This window comes from Anoplopoma fimbria, chromosome 2 (genome assembly GCF_027596085.1).
Source record: "Anoplopoma fimbria isolate UVic2021 breed Golden Eagle Sablefish chromosome 2, Afim_UVic_2022, whole genome shotgun sequence".
Taxonomy (NCBI): Eukaryota; Metazoa; Chordata; class Actinopteri; order Perciformes; family Anoplopomatidae; genus Anoplopoma; species Anoplopoma fimbria.
The window spans coordinates 11,127,595-11,147,390 of NC_072450.1; the positions used below are offsets into that span (position 1 = coordinate 11,127,595).

Sequence of the window (19,796 nt, forward strand, 5' to 3'; positions counted from 1 at the left end):
ACAGGAGGATGAGCGTCCAGATAAACATCCGTGAAAACATCATGACGTGGCGTCACTGCACAGCGACTGTGATGGAGCAGCATGGTTGTTTCGTTCATTATATATATATATATATATATCCTATAGTTTACCCAGTATGTAGGAACAAATTAATGTGTAGTATGTTGAAAAATATTATTGAAAGTCATAGTATAGTATGTATGAACAAATGTCTCGATAAAGTTAAATTGAATTAAAAAAAAAAATGTGAAAATTAAAATGTAGTTGAAAATTAAAAAATAAATAAATAAATAAAAATCTAGTATTGCATGCAAAAAAGCGGTGATCGCCGGAACCTAAAAAATTATCCCGGTCACCGTAGGATTCTACCGGGGCCCGTCCTCCTCTAGCTGAAAAACGGCTGAGCCTCCTCCTTATAGTATGTAAAGAAAACTTGATGTACAGTATGTCGATAAGTCGTAGAAAAAGCCATATTATAGTACCGTGAAAAAGTCAACCGGTAATCCGGAAAACAAATATACAGTCATAGTATAGTATGCTGTAAAGATCATATAACAGTATGTTGAAAAATATGAAAAAGTCATAGTATAGTATGTTGTAAAAAGTCATATAACAGTATGTTGAAAAAAATTATGAAAAGTCATAGTATAATTATGTATAAAAGTCATAAAAGTCATAATATTGTATATCGAATAACATTAAATAAAGATATTAAAACATTAAATAAAGAGAATGAAACATTAAATAAATAGAATAAAACATTAAATAAAGATATTAAAACATTAAACAAAGAGAATAAAACATTAAATGAAGATAATAAAACATTAAATAAAGAGAATGAAACATTAAATAAAGAGAATATAACATTTAATAAAGATAATGAAACATTAAATAAATAGAATAAAACATTAAATAAAGATAATAGATGATGTTTCAGCCTTCGTGGCATCAACTTAAGATCTTAAAAATAAGAACTTGAAAATGTAAATATATACATATATATATATATATATATATATATATAAATATATTGTGTTTTATATGTATGAACAAATGTCTCAATAAAGTTATTGAATTAAAAAAAATAAAAAATAAATTAAAAAAATTAAAAATTAATAAATAAATAAATAAATAAATCTACCCGGCATGCAATGCGCGGTGATCGCCGGAACCTATTTCCCGGTCACCGGGATTCTACCGACGATGTACTAGTTTCGATAAGTCGTGAAAAAGCCCCCAGGTATGTAGAAAAAGTCAATAGAGGAGGCTGAGCAAATATGGTCATAGTATAGTATGTTGTAAAAAACAGTATGTTGAAAAAAATATGAAAAGTCATAGTATAGTATGTTGAGTCATATAACAGTATGTTGAAAAAAATTATGAAAAAGTCATAGATAGTATGTTGCAAAAGTCATAAAAAAGTCATAGTATTGTATGTCGAATAAAGTCATAAAAAGATAATAAAACATTAAATAAAGATAATGATCATAGTATTGTATGTCGAGAAAAATGTCTCAAGAAAGTTATTGAATTTAAAAAAATAAAATAAAATAAAAGTATTGTATGTCGAAATAAGTCATAGTATAGTATGTAAAAAGAAAACTTGATGTGTATCTGACGTCGTCTAGCTCGTAGAAAAAGCCAATTATAGTATGTAAGAAAAAAGTAATTTGTAGTTGAAAAAATCATGAAAAGTCATAGTATAGTATGTTGTAAAAAGTCATAGTATTGTATGTAGAAAAACTTGATGTACAGTATGTCAATTGGCCATTATAAAAAAAAGTCATAGTATTGTATGTTGTAAAAAGTCATATAACGGTCATTTTTAGGAAAAAAAGTCATAGGTATCTATGAAAACTTGATGTACAGTATGTTAGTGTAGAAAAAGCCATATTATAGTCATGTAGAGAAAAGTCAATTACCTACTTGGAGCAAATATGTCATAGTATAGTATGTTGTGTTTTAACGTATGTTGAAAAAAATATGAAAAATCATAGTATGGTCATGTTTGTAAAGTCATATAACAGTATTAAAAGAAAAATTCATGATATAGTATGTTGCAAAAAGTCATAAAAAAGTCATAGTATTTATTTCGAATCCCTGGGTCTAGTATTGGAGGTCATTTTAAGTCATAGTATTTAGTGAAAAAGTCTAAAAAAGTAATAGTAGGTATGAAAAAGTCATAAAGTCGGTCCATTGTACCGGTACCGTCATAAAAAAGTCATAGTATTGTATGTCGAAAAAAGTCATAAAGGAGGATGATTTGTCGCCCAGATAAACATCGTAGAAAAACATATTATAGACGTAGAAAAACGTCACTATAACCGCGACTGTGACAAACGTAAATAGAATAAAACATTAAACAAAGATAATAGATGATGTTTCAGCCTTCGTGGCATCAACTTAAGATCTTAAAAATAAGAACTTGAAAATGTAAATATATACATATATATATATATATATATATATAAATAAATTGTGTTTTATATGTATGAACAAATGTCTCAATAAAGTTATTGAATTAAAAAAAAAAAAAAAATTAAAATTAAAAAATAAATAAATAAATAAAATCTACCCGGCATGCAATGCGCGGTGATCGCTGAACCTATTTCCCGGTCACCGGGATTCTACCGGGACGCCTCCTCTAGCTCCCAGACGGCTCAACCTCCTCTAGCTATGCTAGCTAGAGGAGGTTGAGCAAAAAAAAAGGAAAAAGTCATAAAAAAGTCAGTATTGAGTCAGTATTGTATGTGTCATAAAAAAGTCATAGTATTGTATGTCGAAAAAAGTCATAAAAAAGTCATAGTATTGTATGTTGATAAAAGTCATAGAAAAAGCCATATTATAGTGTGTAGAAAAAAGTCATATAACAGTATGTTGAAAAAAGTCATAGTATTGTATGTCGAAAAAAGTCATAAAAAAGTCATAGTATTGTATGTCGAAATAAGTTAAAAAAAAAAGTCATAGTATTGTATGTCGAAATAAGTCAAAAAAATCAGTGTATAGTATGTTGCAAAAAAGTCAAAGAAAAGCCATGGTACAGTATGTAGGAACAAATTAATGTGTAGTATGTTGAAAAAAATTATGGGAAAGTCATAGTATAGTATGTAAAGAAAACTTGATGTATGTCGATAAAAGTCGTAAAAAAGTCGTAGAAAAAGCCAATTATAGTATGTAGAAAAAAGTAAATATGTAGTTGAAAAAAAATCATGAAAAAGTCATAGTATAGTATGTTGTAAAAAGTCATAGTATTGTATGTAGAAAAAACTTGATGTACAGTATGTCAATAAAAAATTATAAAAAAAAGTCATAGTATTGTATGTTGTAAAAAGTCATATAACAGTATGTTGAAAAAAATTATGAAAAAGTCATAGTATAGTATGTAAAGAAAACTTGATGTACAGTATGTCGATAAGTCGTAGAAAAAGCCATATTATAGTATGTAGAAAAAAAGTCAATATGTAGTATGTTGAAAACAAATATGAAAAAGTCATAGTATAGTATGTTGTAAAAAGTCATATAACAGTATGTTGAAAAAAATATGAAAAAGTCATAGTATAGTATGTTGTAAAAAGTCATATAACAGTATGTTGAAAAAAATTATGAAAAAGTCATAGTATAGTATGTTGCAAAAAGTCATAAAAAAGTCATAGTATTGTATGTCGAATAAAGTCATAAAAAAGTCATAGTATTGTATGTCGAAAAAAGTCATAAAAAAGTCATAGTATTGTATGTCGAAAAAAGTCATAAAAAAGTCAGTATTGTATGTCGAAAAAAGTCATAAAAAAGTCATAGTATTGTATGTCGAAAAAAGTCATAAAAAAGTCATAGTATTGTATGTTGATAAAAGTCATAGAAAAAGCCATATTATAGTGTGTAGAAAAAAGTCATATAACAGTATGTTGAAAAAAGTCATAGTATTGTATGTCGAAAAAAGTCATAAAAAAGTCATAGTATTGTATGTCGAAATAAGTAAAAAAAAAAGTCATAGTATTGTATGTCGAAATAAGTCAAAAAAATCAGTGTATAGTATGTTGCAAAAAAGTCAAAGAAAAGCCATGGTACAGTATGTAGGAACAAATTAATGTGTAGTATGTTGAAAAAAATTATGGGAAAGTCATAGTATAGTATGTAAAGAAATTGATGTATGTCGATAAAAGTCGTAAAAAAGTCGTAGAAAAAGCCAATTATAGTATGTAGAAAAAAGTAAATATGTAGTTGAAAAAAAAATCATGAAAAAGTCATAGTATAGTATGTTGTAAAAAGTCATAGTATTGTATGTAGAAAAAACTTGATGTACAGTATGTCAATAAAAAATTATAAAAAAAAAGTCATAGTATTGTATGTTGTAAAAAGTCATATAACAGTATGTTGAAAAAAATTATGAAAAAGTCATAGTATAGTATGTAAAGAAAACTTGATGTACAGTATGTCGATAAGTCGTAGAAAAAGCCATATTATAGTATGTAGAAAAAAGTCAATATGTAGTATGTTGAAAACAAATATGAAAAAGTCATAGTATAGTATGTTGTAAAAAGTCATATAACAGTATGTTGAAAAAAATATGAAAAAGTCATAGTATAGTATGTTGTAAAAAGTCATATAACAGTATGTTGAAAAAAATTATGAAAAAGTCATAGTATAGTATGTTGCAAAAAGTCATAAAAAAGTCATAGTATTGTATGTCGAATAAAGTCATAAAAAAGTCATAGTATTGTATGTCGAAAAAAGTCATAAAAAAGTCATAGTATTGTATGTCGAAAAAAGTCATAAAAAAGTCAGTATTGTATGTCGAAAAAAGTCATAAAAAAGTCATAGTATTGTATGTCGAAAAAAGTCATAAAAAAGTCATAGTATTGTATGTTGATAAAAGTCATAGAAAAAGCCATATTATAGTGTGTAGAAAAAAGTCATATAACAGTATGTTGAAAAAAGTCATAGTATTGTATGTCGAAAAAAGTCATAAAAAAGTCATAGTATTGTATGTCGAAATAAGTTAAAAAAAAAGTCATAGTATTGTATGTCGAAATAAGTCAAAAAAATCAGTGTATAGTATGTTGCAAAAAAGTCAAAGAAAAGCCATGGTACAGTATGTAGGAACAAATTAATGTGTAGTATGTTGAAAAAAATTATGGGAAAGTCATAGTATAGTATGTAAAGAAAACTTGATGTATGTCGATAAAAGTCGTAAAAAAGTCGTAGAAAAAGCCAATTATAGTATGTAGAAAAAAGTAAATATGTAGTTGAAAAAAAATCATGAAAAAGTCATAGTATAGTATGTTGTAAAAAGTCATAGTATTGTATGTAGAAAAAACTTGATGTACAGTATGTCAATAAAAAATTATAAAAAAAAGTCATAGTATTGTATGTTGTAAAAAGTCATATAACAGTATGTTGAAAAAAATTATGAAAAAGTCATAGTATAGTATGTAAAGAAAACTTGATGTACAGTATGTCGATAAGTCGTAGAAAAAGCCATATTATAGTATGTAGAAAAAAGTCAATATGTAGTATGTTGAAAACAAATATGAAAAAGTCATAGTATAGTATGTTGTAAAAAGTCATATAACAGTATGTTGAAAAAAATATGAAAAAGTCATAGTATAGTATGTTGTAAAAAGTCATATAACAGTATGTTGAAAAAATTATGAAAAAGTCATAAAGTAGTATAGTATGTTGCAAAAAGTCATAAAAAAGTCATAGTATTGTATGTCGAATAAAGTCATAAAAAAGTCATAGTATTGTATGTCGAAAAAAGTCATAAAAAAGTCATAGTATTGTATGTCGAAAAAAGTCATAAAAAAGTCAGTATTGTATGTCGAAAAAAGTCATAAAAAAGTCATAGTATTGTATGTCGAAAAAGTCATAAAAAAGTCATAAAAAAGTCATAGTATTGTATGTTGATAAAAGTCATAGAAAAAGCCATATTATAGTGTGTAGAAAAAAGTCATATAACAGTATGTTGAAAAAAGTCATAGTATTGTATGTCGAAAAAAGTCATAAAAAAGTCATAGTATTGTATGTCGAAATAAGTTAAAAAAAAAAGTCATAGTATTGTATGTCGAAATAAGTCAAAAAAATCAGTGTATAGTATGTTGCAAAAAAGTCAAAGAAAAGCCATGGTACAGTATGTAGGAACAAATTAATGTGTAGTATGTTGAAAAAAATTATGGGAAAGTCATAGTATAGTATGTAAAGAAAACTTGATGTATGTCGATAAAAGTCGTAAAAAAAGTCGTAGAAAAAGCCAATTATAGTATGTAGAAAAAAGTAAATATGTAGTTGAAAAAAAATCATGAAAAAGTCATAGTATAGTATGTTGTAAAAAGTCATAGTATTGTATGTAGAAAAAACTTGATGTACAGTATGTCAATAAAAAATTATAAAAAAAGTCATAGTATTGTATGTTGTAAAAAGTCACATAACAGTATGTTGAAAAAAATTATGAAAAAGTCATAGTATAGTATGTAAAGAAAACTTGATGTACAGTATGTCGATAAGTCGTAGAAAAAGCCATATTATAGTATGTAGAAAAAAGTCAATATGTAGTATGTTGAAAACAAATATGAAAAAGTCATAGTATAGTATGTTGTAAAAAGTCATATAACAGTATGTTGAAAAAAATATGAAAAAGTCATAGTATAGTATGTTGTAAAAAGTCATATAACAGTATGTTGAAAAAAATTATGAAAAAGTCATAGTATAGTATGTTGCAAAAAGTCATAAAAAAGTCATAGTATTGTATGTCGAATAAAGTCATAAAAAAGTCATAGTATTGTATGTCGAAAAAAGTCATAAAAAAGTCATAGTATTGTATGTCATAAAAAAGTCATAAAAAAGTCATAGTATTGTATGTCGAAAAAAGTCATAAAAAAGTCATAGTATTGTAAAATAAGTCAAAAAAAGTCATAGTATTGTATGTCGAAAAAAGTCATAAAAAAGTCATAGTGTATGTCGAAATAAGTCAAAAAAATCAGAGTATGTATGTTGCAAAAAAGTCAAAGAAAAGCCATGGTACAGTATGTAGGAACAAATTAATGTGTAGTATGTTGAAAAAAATTATGGGAAAGTCATAGTATAGTATGTAAAGAAAACTTGATGTATGTCGATAAAAGTCGTAAAAAAGTCGTAGAAAAAGCCATATTATATATGTATTAGAAAAAAGTAAATATGTAGTTGAAAAAAAATTATGAAAAAGTCATAGTATAGTATGTTGTAAAAAGTCATAGTATTGTATGTAGAAAAAGCTTGATGTACAGTATGTCAATAAAAAATTATAAAAAAAGTCATAGTATTGTATTTAAAGAAAACTTGATGTACAGTATGTCGATAAGTCGTAGAAAAAGCCATATTATAGTATGTAGAAAAAAGTCAATATGTAGTATGTTGAAAACAAATATGAAAAAGTCATAGTATAGTATGTTGTAAAAAGTCATATAACAGTATGTTGAAAAAAATATGAAAAAGTCATAGTATAGTATGTTGTAAAAAGTCATATAACAGTATGTTGAAAAAAATTATGAAAAAGTCATAGTATAGTATGTTGCAAAAAGTCATAAAAAAGTCATAGTATTGTATGTCGAATAAAGTCATAAAAAAGTCATAGTATTGTATGTCGAAAAAAGTCATAAAAAAGTCATAGTATTGTATGTCGAAAAAAGTCATAAAAAAGTCAGTATTGTATGTCGAAAAAAGTCATAAAAAAGTCATAGTATTGTATGTCGAAAAAAGTCATAAAAAAGTCATAGTATTGTATGTTGATAAAAGTCATAGAAAAAGTCATATTATAGTGTGTAGAAAAAAGTCATATCAGTATGTTGAAAAAAGTCATAGTATTGTATGTCGAAAAAAGTCATAAAAAAGTCATAGTATTGTATGTAGAAAAAAAAAGTCAAAAAAAAGTCATAGTATTGTATGTCGAAATAAGTCAAAAAAATCAGAGTATAGTATGTTGCAAAAAAGTCAAAGAAAAGCCATGGTACAGTATGTAGGAACAAATTAATGTGTAGTATGTTGAAAAAAATTATGGGAAAGTCATAGTATAGTATGTAAAGAAAACTTGATGTATGTCGATAAAAGTCGTAAAAAAAGTCGTAGAAAAAGCCAATTATAGTATGTAGAAAAAAGTAAATATGTAGTTGAAAAAAATCATGAAAGTTGAAAAAAAATCATGAAAAAGTCATAGTATAGTATGTTGTAAAAAGTCATAGTATTGTATGTAGAAAAAACTTGATGTACAGTATGTCAATAAAAAATTATGAAAAAAAAAAAAAAAGTCATAGTATTGTATGTTGTAAAAAGTCATATAACAGTATGTTGAAAAAAAATATGAAAAAGTCATAGTATATAGTACTTGATGTACAGAAAAAGTCATATTATAGTATGTAGAAAAAAGTCAATATGTAGTATGTTGAAAACAAATATGAAAAAGTCATAGTATAGTATGTTGTAAAAAGTCATATAACAGTATGTTGAAAAAAATATGAAAAAGTCATAGTATAGTATGTTGTAAAAAGTCATATAACAGTATGTTGAAAAAAATTATGAAAAAGTCATAGTATAGTATGTTGCAAAAAGTCATAAAAAAGTCATAGTATTGTATGTCGAATAAAGTCATAAAAAAGTCATAGTATTGTATGTCGAAAAAAGTCATAAAAAAGTCATAGTATTGTATGTCGAAAAAAGTCATAAAAAAGTCATAGTATTGTATGTCGAAAAAAGTCATAAAAAAGTCATAGTATTGTATGTCGAAATAAGTCAAAAAAAAAGTCATAGTATTGTATGTCGAAAAAAGTCATAAAAAAGTCATAGTGTATGTCGAAATAAGTCAAAAAAATCAGAGTATAGTATGTTGCAAAAAAGTCAAAGAAAAGCCATGGTACAGTATGTAGGAACAAATTAATGTGTAGTATGTTGAAAAAAATTATGGGAAAGTCATAGTATAGTATGTAAAGAAAACTTGATGTATGTCGATAAAAGTCGTAAAAAAGTCGTAGAAAAAGCCATATTATAGTTTGTAGAAAAAAGTAAATATGTAGTTGAAAAAAAATTATGAAAAAGTCATAGTATAGTATGTTGTAAAAAGTCATAGTATTGTATGTAGAAAAAGCTTGATGTACAGTATGTCAATAAAAAATTATAAAAAAAGTCATAGTATTGTATTTAAAGAAAACTTGATGTACAGTATGTCGATAAGTCGTAGAAAAAGCCATATTATAGTATGTAGAAAAAAGTCAATATGTAGTATGTTGAAAACAAATATGAAAAAGTCATAGTATAGTATGTTGTAAAAAGTCATATAACAGTATGTTGAAAAAAATATGAAAAAGTCATAGTATAGTATGTTGTAAAAAGTCATATAACAGTATGTTGAAAAAAATTATGAAAAAGTCATAGTATAGTATGTTGCAAAAAGTCATAAAAAAGTCATAGTATTGTATGTCGAATAAAGTCATAAAAAAGTCATAGTATTGTATGTCGAAAAAAGTCATAAAAAAGTCATAGTATTGTATGTCGAAAAAAGTCATAAAAAAGTCATAGTATTGTATGTCGAAAAAAGTCATAAAAAAGTCATAGTATTGTATGTCGAAATAAGTCAAAAAAAAAGTCATAGTATTGTATGTCGAAAAAAGTCATAAAAAAGTCATAGTGTATGTCGAAAAAAGTCATAAAAAAGTCATAGTATTGTATGTCGAAATAAGTCAAAAAAAAGTCATAGTATTGTATGTCGAAAAAAGTCATAAAAAAGTCATAGTGTATGTCGAAATAAGTCAAAAAAATCAGAGTATAGTATGTTGCAAAAATGTCAAAGAAAAGCCATGGTACAGTATGTAGGAACAAATTAATGTGTAGTATGTTGAAAAAAATTATGGGAAAGTCATAGTATAGTATGTAAAGAAAACTTGATGTATGTCGATAAAAGTCGTAGAAAAAGCCATATTATAGTATGTAGAAAAAAGTCAATATGTAGTATGTTGAAAACAAATATGAAAAAGTCATAGTATAGTATGTTGTAAAAAGTCATATAACAGTATGTTGAAAAAAATATGAAATAGTCATAGTATAGTATGTTGTAAAAAGTCATATAACAGTATGTTGAAAAAAATTATGAAAAAGTCATAGTATAGTATGTTGCAAAAAGTCATAAAAAAGTCATAGTATTGTATGTCGAATAAAGTCATAAAAAAGTCATAGTATTGTATGTCGAAAAAAGTCATAAAAAAGTCATAGTATTGTATGTCGAAAAAAGTCATAAAAAAGTCATAGTATTGTATGTCGAAAAAAGTCATAAAAAAGTCATAGTATTGTATGTCGAAATAAGTCAAAAAAAAGTCATAGTATTGTATGTCGAAAAAAGTCATAAAAAAGTCATAGTGTATGTCGAAATAAGTCAAAAAAATCAGAGTATAGTATGTTGCAAAAAAGTCAAAGAAAAGCCATGGTACAGTATGTAGGAACAAATTAATCTGTAGTATGTTGAAAAAAATTATGGGAAAGTCATAGTATAGTATGTAAAGAAAACTTGATGTATGTCGATAAAAGTCGTAAAAAAGTCGTAGAAAAAGCCATATTATAGTATGTAGAAAAAAGTAAATATGTAGTTGAAAAAAAATTATGAAAAAGTCATAGTATAGTATGTTGTAAAAAGTCATAGTATTGTATGTAGAAAAAGCTTGATGTACAGTATGTCAATAAAAAATTATAAAAAAAGTCATAGTATTGTATTTAAAGAAAACTTGATGTACAGTATGTCGATAAGTCGTAGAAAAAGCCATATTATAGTATGTAGAAAAAAGTCAATATGTAGTATGTTGAAAACAAATATGAAAAAGTCATAGTATAGTATGTTGTAAAAAGTCATATAACAGTATGTTGAAAAAAATATGAAAAAGTCATAGTATAGTATGTTGTAAAAAGTCATATAACAGTATGTTGAAAAAAATTATGAAAAAGTCATAGTATAGTATGTTGCAAAAAGTCATAAAAAAGTCATAGTATTGTATGTCGAATAAAGTCATAAAAAAGTCATAGTATTGTATGTCGAAAAAAGTCATAAAAAAGTCATAGTATTGTATGTCGAAAAAAGTCATAAAAAAGTCATAGTATTGTATGTCGAAAAAAGTCATAAAAAAGTCATAGTATTGTATGTCGAAATAAGTCAAAAAAAAAGTCATAGTATTGTATGTCGAAAAAAGTCATAAAAAAGTCATAGTGTATGTCGAAAAAAGTCATAAAAAAGTCATAGTATTGTATGTCGAAATAAGTCAAAAAAAAGTCATAGTATTGTATGTCGAAAAAAGTCATAAAAAAGTCATAGTGTATGTCGAAATAAGTCAAAAAAATCAGAGTATAGTATGTTGCAAAAATGTCAAAGAAAAGCCATGGTACAGTATGTAGGAACAAATTAATGTGTAGTATGTTGAAAAAAATTATGGGAAAGTCATAGTATAGTATGTAAAGAAAACTTGATGTATGTCGATAAAAGTCGTAAAAAAGTCGTAGAAAAAGCCATATTATAGTATGTAGAAAAAAGTAAATATGTAGTTGAAAAAAAATTATGAAAAAGTCATAGTATAGTATGTTGTAAAAAGTCATAGTATTGTATGTAGAAAAAGCTTGATGTACAGTATGTCAATAAAAAATTATAAAAAAAGTCATAGTATTGTATTTAAAAAGAAAACTTGATGTAAAGAAAACTTGATGTACAGTATGTCGATAAGTCGTAGAAAAAGCCATATTATAGTATGTAGAAAAAAGTCAATATGTAGTTATGTAGTATGTTGAAAACAAATATGAAAAAGTCATAGTATAGTATGTTGTAAAAAGTTATATAACAGTATGTTGAAAAAAATATGAAAAAGTCATAGTATAGTATGTTGCAAAAAGTCATAAAAAAGTCATAGTATTGTATGTCGAAAAAAGTCATAAAAAAGTCATAGTATTGTATGTCGAAAAAAGTCATAAAAAAGTCATAGTATTGTATGTTGATAAAAGTCATAGAAAAAGCCATATTATAGTGTGTAGAAAAAAGTCATAGTATTGTATGTCGAAAAAAGTCATAAAAAAGTCATAGTATTGTATGTCGAAATAAGTCAAAAAAATCAGAGTATAGTATGTTGCAAAAAAGTCAAAGAAAAGCCATGGTACAGTATGTAGGAACAAATTAATGTGTAGTATGTTGAAAAAAATTATGGGAAAGTCATAGTATAGTATGTAAAGAAAACTTGATGTATGTCGATAAAAGTCGTAAAAAAGTCGTAGAAAAAGCCAATTATAGTATGTAGAAAAAAGTAAATATGTAGTTGAAAAAAAATCATGAAAAAGTCATAGTATAGTATGTTGTAAAAAGTCATAGTATTGTATGTAGAAAAAGCTTGATGTACAGTATGTCAATAAAAAATTATAAAAAAAGTCATAGTATTGTATTTAAAGAAAACTTGATGTACAGTATGTCGATAAGTCGTAGAAAAAGCCATATTATAGTATTTAGAAAAAAGTCAATATGTAGTTATGTAGTATGTTGAAAACAAATATGAAAAAGTCATAGTATAGTATGTTGTAAAAAGTTATATAACAGTATGTTGAAAAAAATATGAAAAAGTCATAGTATAGTATGTTGCAAAAAGTCATAAAAAAGTCATAGTATTGTATGTCGAAAAAAGTCATAAAAAAGTCATAGTATTGTATGTCGAAAAAAGTCATAAAAAAGTCATAGTATTGTATGTCGAAAAAAGTCATAAAAAAGTCATAGTATTGTATGTTGAAAAAAGTCATAGTAAAAAGTCGTAGAAAAAATAGTGTGTAGAAAAAAGTCATAGTATTGTATGTCGAAATAAGTCAAAAAAATCAGAGTATAGTATGTTGCAAAAAAGTCAAAGAAAAGCCATGGTACAGTATGTAGGAACAAATTAATGTGTAGTATGTTGAAAAAAATTATGGGAAAGTCATAGTATAGTATGTAAAGAAAACTTGATGTATGTCGATAAAAGTCGTAAAAAAGTCGTAGAAAAAGCCAATTATAGTATGTAGAAAAAAGTAAATATGTAGTTGAAAAAAAATCATGAAAAAGTCATAGTATAGTATGTTGTAAAAAGTCATAGTATTGTATGTAGAAAAAGCTTGATGTACAGTATGTCAATAAAAAATTATAAAAAAAGTCATAGTATTGTATTTAAAGAAAACTTGATGTACAGTATGTCGATAAGTCGTAGAAAAAGCCATATTATAGTATGTAGAAAAAAGTCAATATGTAGTTATGTAGTATGTTGAAAACAAATATGAAAAAGTCATAGTATAGTATGTTGTAAAAAGTTATATAACAGTATGTTGAAAAAAATATGAAAAAGTCATAGTATAGTATGTTGCAAAAAGTCATAAAAAAGTCATAGTATTGTATGTCGAAAAAAGTCATAAAAAAGTCATAGTATTGTATGTCGAAAAAAGTCATAAAAAAGTCATAGTATTGTATGTCTAAAAAAGTCATAAAAAAGTCATAGTATTGTATGTTGATAAAAGTCATAGAAAAAGCCATATTATAGTGTGTAGAAAAAAGTCATAGTATTGTATGTCGAAAAAAGTCATAAAAAAGTCATAGTATTGTATGTCGAAATAAGTCAAAAAAATCAGAGTATAGTATGTTGCAAAAAAGTCAAAGAAAAGCCATGGTACAGTATGTAGGAACAAATTAATGTGTAGTATGTTGAAAAAAATTATGGGAAAGTCATAGTATAGTTTGTAAAGAAAACTTGATGTATGTCGATAAAAGTCGTAAAAAAGTCGTAGAAAAAGGTCTTATAACAGTATGTTGAAAAAAGTTATAGTTTTGTATGTCGAAAAAAGTCATAAAAAAGTCATAGTATTGTATGTCGAAAAAACTCATAAGAAAGTCATAGTATTGTATGTCGAAAAAAGTCATAGTATTGTATGTCGAAATAAGTAAAAAAAAAAAACATAGTATAGTATGTAGAAAAAACTTGATGTACAATATATGGATACAAATTTATAAAGAAAAGTCATAGTATAGTACGTTGCAAGTATGTAGAAACAAGTCAATGTGTAGTATGTTGAAAAAAATTACGAGAAATTCATAGTATAGTATATTTTAAAAAGTCATAGACCAGTATGTTGAGAAAAGTCATAGCATAGTTTGTCGACAAAACTAATACAAATTTCAAAGTATAGTATAAGTAATACAAAAATCATTATATAGTATGTCAAAAATTTAAAAAAATCATAAATAAGTCTTGTAGAATAAAGTAAATGTATAGTATGTCAAAAAAATATATATATTAAAGTATGTTGTCAAAGTCACATCAAAACTAAAAAATATCGGCTGTGGCGTAGTGGAGAGCAAGGTAGTTCTCCAATTAGAAGGTCGGTGGTTCGATACCCGGCTTCGGCAGTCGATGTGTCCTTGGGCAAGACACTTAACCCCAAGTTGCTCCCGAAGGCTTGCCATCGGTGTGGACTGGATGTTGCATGAATGTTAGTTAGAGTCTGATGGTGGCACCTTGCATGGTAGCCTGTCATCAGTGTGTGAATGGGTGAATGATATGTAATATATACTACTGATTGTAAGTCGCTTTGGATAAAAGCGTCTGCTAAATGACTGTAATGTAATGTAATGTAACTGTGTCAGCCTCAGTTTTGGTCTGTAAATTCAGCATGCATCTCCAAGAAAATGACTACAGCTCCTACCGGGTCACAGAAAGGATATTTGCGCCTCAAAATGACTTGATTTCATTCACAAGGGTTACATTTGACTTTTTATTGTCCTCCCAGTCCTTTGTTGAAATGGCTAATTTGCACGTTCAGTCTCCCACCTATATTCAGTTTGAAGAGTCAATGCCTTATATTCGGCACTTTATTCTTCTTCTTCTTCTTGGTGTAAAATAAAACTGTAGCATAGGAATATAATCTTACTGATCAGATTTTTCAAAAAGATACCGTAAATCTTGGGTTATAGAGTTCTAAAAAAAAATGCAGATGCCCATTCAATGCGTCATTTACGGTAAAATAAATAAATAAAGCGTGCCAAAGCGTTGGAAATGCTGTAAACTGGGGCTTTAATTGAACTCAATAGGGTCCAATGTCCTTGGCATGTCCCTCGTTAATGCTGTATATACCTACACATACTGAAGCCTGGTGGTCTTCAGAAGGAAGAGCTTTCAGGGCTACAGTGAAGTCATGACTGATTTTCCTCGCACTACAGATTCCCCACCTGGTAGCCATATTAGACAGCAAACCGACAGATTGAGTTAATATCAACAGTGGCACTTCGCTGCCACAAGATGGAGGCAAAGTGTTATTTTTTTTTATCTGTGTGACGTTTCACAGCAATACTAAACGTAACCTCCAGACAGTTATCGTGACCCAAATAATACCAGAATATAACATATTTTACCTAACTGTGTATTTAAATTTCGATGAGAAATGTTGTGTAGGTCTGCCTTGTATCATTATAATGCTTGAGACCGAATGGTCAATTTATTTATTTACTAAATAAGTAAATGTAATAGGTTAAAGTTTTGGCTCGGGCACAGCATGACATAATTTACGAATAACTTCTTTTTCTAACTACTTTTCTTCATATCTTCAAATTTTAGCATTATTCATTTACCAAGCAAAACAGTTGCCATAATAAGGTTTCTGCATGAAAATGTTTGCATTCATGGACAGCATGTATCAATGAGACACCTCTCAGTTTTTAGGAGGCCTTTGGAATGAGGCCAAAAGGTTGGAAAACAAGTATTAAATGAGCCATGCTCTCTGCTGACTCATAGAGGCCTTTTTCTGTCCTAACCTTGAGAAGCAGGCAGTGCAACCTATTTTTGTATGGAGAACATGAGTCTATTTGTACATGACTGCAGGGGTCAAACATGACAGAACACTTAGATTCAAACATGACAGAACACTTAGATTCAAATGTGCCACTCCAAGTCTCTTCTTCTCTCCAGCGGATGATATTTTAAATGAAACAAGGCTTTCACATCAATCTTTATTGGATCCATCAATCACACACCCATCAGTGACAGCTGGAGTTTCCTTTAAAGGCCCAGGACTTGATTACAGGACATGGCTGCTCTGTTTACATTGTGATTTATCTGGTATAAGACATTTTTTTAAATGACATTTTTAAACTGACTGTCAGTGTTTGTGGTTAACTGTATCATAAGGACCTATAAGGTATTCACATATTGCCTCTGGGGTAGAATGACAGTCTGGAGATCTAATGGGTCTATAAGATACAAAACGAATAAATCGATAGCAAACAGTAATACATGCACTGATGTTCAAATAATTTGCAGATTTTATTCTTTAATTCAGTGGCAGCTCACAACAGTATCTTATCAAAGTCACATTTGTCTCATTGACACTGCGTCTGCTCGGGCTTTGTCACACGCTGCCATGAGTGATCTGCTTCTATCCAAAGCCTGCCTCGAGCAGCTACCTCTGTTCCATCTGAGTAGGTTAAGGTCAGGTGAAAACAGCCGGGCTTTGGAGTGATGTCACTGGCTGTCCTGGCTGAAAGCAACTCCCACCTGTTTCCTGATTTCATCCATGATCTCTGTCAGTAGGACAGATTCTGCCAGAGGCATCCGTGGGCTCTCTTTAAGTCCTGCAGATGTAGAGAAGTTTAAACTGGGAAATCCGACTGACTGAAAGACATGACTGTTTATAGCCACAGTTAAATTATGCACATATTCACAATGAAGCATAAATTATGTCAAAGCAGGGATGTAAAGATTATGTAAATTCATAACAGGCAAAACAAATAGGAGAGTAACACTGTATAAACTAGAGGACATCCCAAGGACTGATAACAGCATTGATTCTGAATCAATCTGATGAGTGCATTCATATATTCATTAAAATCTTCTCAACAAGCTCCAGGAAAGTTTCATTGAGTTGCAGTGTCGCTCTATCAAAACTCACCTTACCTTTGAAATGATGGTTCTGGCTGTTCAAACAGTTTCGGCTTTTTGAAGACAAATACAAAACTTTCCTTTTATCGCGACTTACCTTTAAGCAGGCACTGCCTCACTTCTTCTGCCTCATAACGAAGCCCAGTGCTGTTGGTGAAATGCAGAGGGAGGCTGGGTTCAGGCAGAGGGTACTTTGTCTCCTTGTCATTCACCATGAGTGTGGTTGGGCAGTGCATGGGGCCAAGGACCTGGAGGGGAAAGGGGACATGCATATTTATGTTTATCATATCACTCAACTCTTAACTCATCAAATGCACTGGGTATGGATCCTTGGCTGAATACTTCAGTTTAATTAAATGTGAAAATAATTAGCAGTCAACTCAGTTTTTTGCATGTCTCATTCATTTCTTAATTAAGTGAAAATGTCCCTGTGCAGGACCATAACATACTTTAATGGAGCCCTCAGTTCCGCTGATGACAGCATCGTTCGGAAGTCGAGCAGCAATTGAAAAGGCGCAGAAGGCAATCCTGTTCCTGGAGAACTTCATCACCACAACCACTGACTCATCCACTCCTGTAAAACATTTAAAAAGGTTAATGGTGAATGGAGTGAATGGTATCAATACTGCTGTCCCTCTTCAAAACTACATCAAATAAGCTCAATTATATTCAGGATTTACTTGCATGGGGTCACAAATACTTTTTTTTGTGTAGTTATTAAATTGTTAAAAATGTTACATAACGATAAGTAAAATACAAGAAAATGCTTATTACATGTAAAGTGTGATGTGATAGACTTTTATTTAAGGATAACTTGCTGTGAGACAGTATTCCCCTGGCAGTTTCACTGTATTACTGTATTCTCCGGGGAGGATTTGGATTAGTCTGACATTTGGGGGATAAGTCAAGTCTGGGATTTTTTGTGTGAAGAATTCTTCCCTAAGGTGTTTACATTGTGGACAGTTTATTTAAAAAAGTGATTTCTGGCTAGGTTTCTTGTGCATCACAAGAGGGATTCTTATTTCCTTATGTTTTTTTTAGGGTTTCAACAACCATATTGTGATCAGTGATTCATGCAGTGTGGTTAATGATTATAATCTACATCCCACCTCTGCTGCATGAGCAGGTGTGCTGAATCATACCTGTGTCAAGCAGCACCCCTGTGGCCTGGATGGACTCTGGCCTCTCTCCGTTGAACACCATCAGCACAAACTGCAAGCAGTACACTCCGATATCCAGCAGGGCGCCACCGCCCAGCTCCTTCTCCACAGAGCGGGGGATGTGGAGCTGAGGCGAGCCGAAGTAGGCCTTTACCAGCTTAACCTCGCCTACTGCCTTCTCCGCCAGCAGCCTGCGCACCTCAGCGTGCACGGGGAAACAGCGAGACCAGATGGCCTGAGAGGGACAGAGCAGAAAACCCAGCACCACTGCAATAGTAAGCAGCTTATACTTGAGTTTCACCTGAGCAGCAGTTTATTTCCACAGCTCTCCTCCTCTTCCTCCACCTGTCATGAGTGCTGTGGTAGATGTGCTGGTCAAACATGACAGACTCGATGTATTTCCTACACCATAAGGCATAAATATTCCCAGGACATTTCGGGATTTGCTTTCTACATTAATTTATTTTGCTTCACGTAACTGCACCCATGGCACTGTAATGTAACTGTTTCCCTAAAGTGCAAAGGGGATTTTAACATACGGAGACAGCATTGCCTACTGCTGCAATACTGTTTGTGCACCTGCTATGACTCCATACTGCCAGCATGTCGCCCCTTGGTAAAGGTCTATATGAATGACTGTCTTCCTTCAACCTTACCTCCATCAGGAAGACATTGCTTTTCTTGGCTGCGGCGACGAGGTCTTTCACCTGTCCGGAGTTCATTGCGAAAGGTTTCTCACACAACACATTCTTCCCGGCCTTGAGGAAAAGCAGACCGACTCGCCAGTGCTCCGTGTGCAGCACTCCCAAGTACACGATGTCTGTGAGGACACAGATGTTCCAGGCTCAGCTTCAAGCAGCGACACCAACAAGCCATTATCTCTGCCTGTGCAGCCGCTCACAGCTCTTAACTCACCAATGTCTGGGTCGTTGGCCAGCTCCACATAGCTGCCGTAAGCCTTAGGAATACCATGCGTCTTGGCAAACTCTTTGGCACGCTCCAAGCTCCTCGATGCAATCACTGCTATCTGTGCGAAAGAGAAAGAAAAACTCACACATTCATAACAGTGCTGCTCTGTCAGCAGCTATCTTTAGTGCAAAGGAGACACCCTGTGTGACAATAGAGATGTAGTGAGTACCTGGTGATCTCCAGGAGGCAGAGTCTTCATGGCCACGCTGAAGTCATGGCTGATCTTCCCCGCACCACAGAGTCCCCATCGGGTTGCCATGTTGACATGGAACGTATAAGTGACAAATGAGCGGGGATGGTGCTTTACTAAAAATCCGAGCTGCTGGCGAAGTGTGACCTTGGGAAAGGTTGCACGTTCAGGGAGAAGAAACGTACAAAACTGTCATGCCTGAGAGCCAGCAGCACTTCAGCGACAAGGCTCCTGAATTTATATGCTGGGAGGCGTGATGTGTCACCTTCCCTCTGCTCCCACCCCGAGGTAGTGTGTACAACACACACGGACTGCTGTGTTGTTGCTGACACAGGCCTTTCAAATTGGGCTGAGGTGGTTTGTACCAGTTGTTTCTAACAATCTGTAACAGGATTATCAGTGGGGCTCTAATCATTACCACGCTGAAAGGGGGGGAATCACAAAGCTTAATGTGTACAGGACGAGGGCTCACCTTGCCCACAGATCAGCACTCCCCCACAGCAGTACAGGTCAAGCATTGGAACCTAGAGCTGCTTTTTTCCCCACTGAGAG

At 30.3% G+C, this 19,796-nt stretch overlaps 1 protein-coding gene across 1 annotated transcript; it reads right to left on the reverse strand.

Annotated features, from left to right (window-relative positions):
• Nucleotides 1–16,057: 16,057 nt before the first annotated feature.
• Nucleotides 16,058–19,547, reverse strand: dhdh.1 (dihydrodiol dehydrogenase, tandem duplicate 1). The gene is made up of 7 exons (XM_054617915.1): nucleotides 19,224–19,547; nucleotides 19,001–19,112; nucleotides 18,742–18,905; nucleotides 18,068–18,320; nucleotides 17,375–17,499; nucleotides 17,023–17,173; nucleotides 16,058–16,618 (listed from the first exon to the last, which is right to left on the reverse strand). Exons 1-7 carry the CDS (start codon nucleotides 19,311–19,313, stop codon nucleotides 16,509–16,511), a joined length of 1,005 nt encoding a protein of 334 aa, XP_054473890.1. The 5' UTR covers nucleotides 19,314–19,547; the 3' UTR covers nucleotides 16,058–16,508.
• Nucleotides 19,548–19,796: the final 249 nt, after the last annotated feature.

Bases quoted from the DNA above. Each gene is read 5' to 3' on its own strand.
- dhdh.1 (XM_054617915.1), bottom strand. From the start codon at position 19,313: ATGGCAACCCGATGGGGACTCTGTGGTGCGGGGAAGATCAGCCATGAC. The intron at 17,500-18,067 runs GTATGATTCAGC...AATGTTTTACAG, and splicing joins AGGGGTGCTGCTTGACACAG to GAGTGGATGAGTCAGTGGTT. The intron at 16,619-17,022 runs GTAAGTCGCGAT...CTACATCTGCAG, and splicing joins GAGGCAGTGCCTGCTTAAAG to GACTTAAAGAGAGCCCACGG.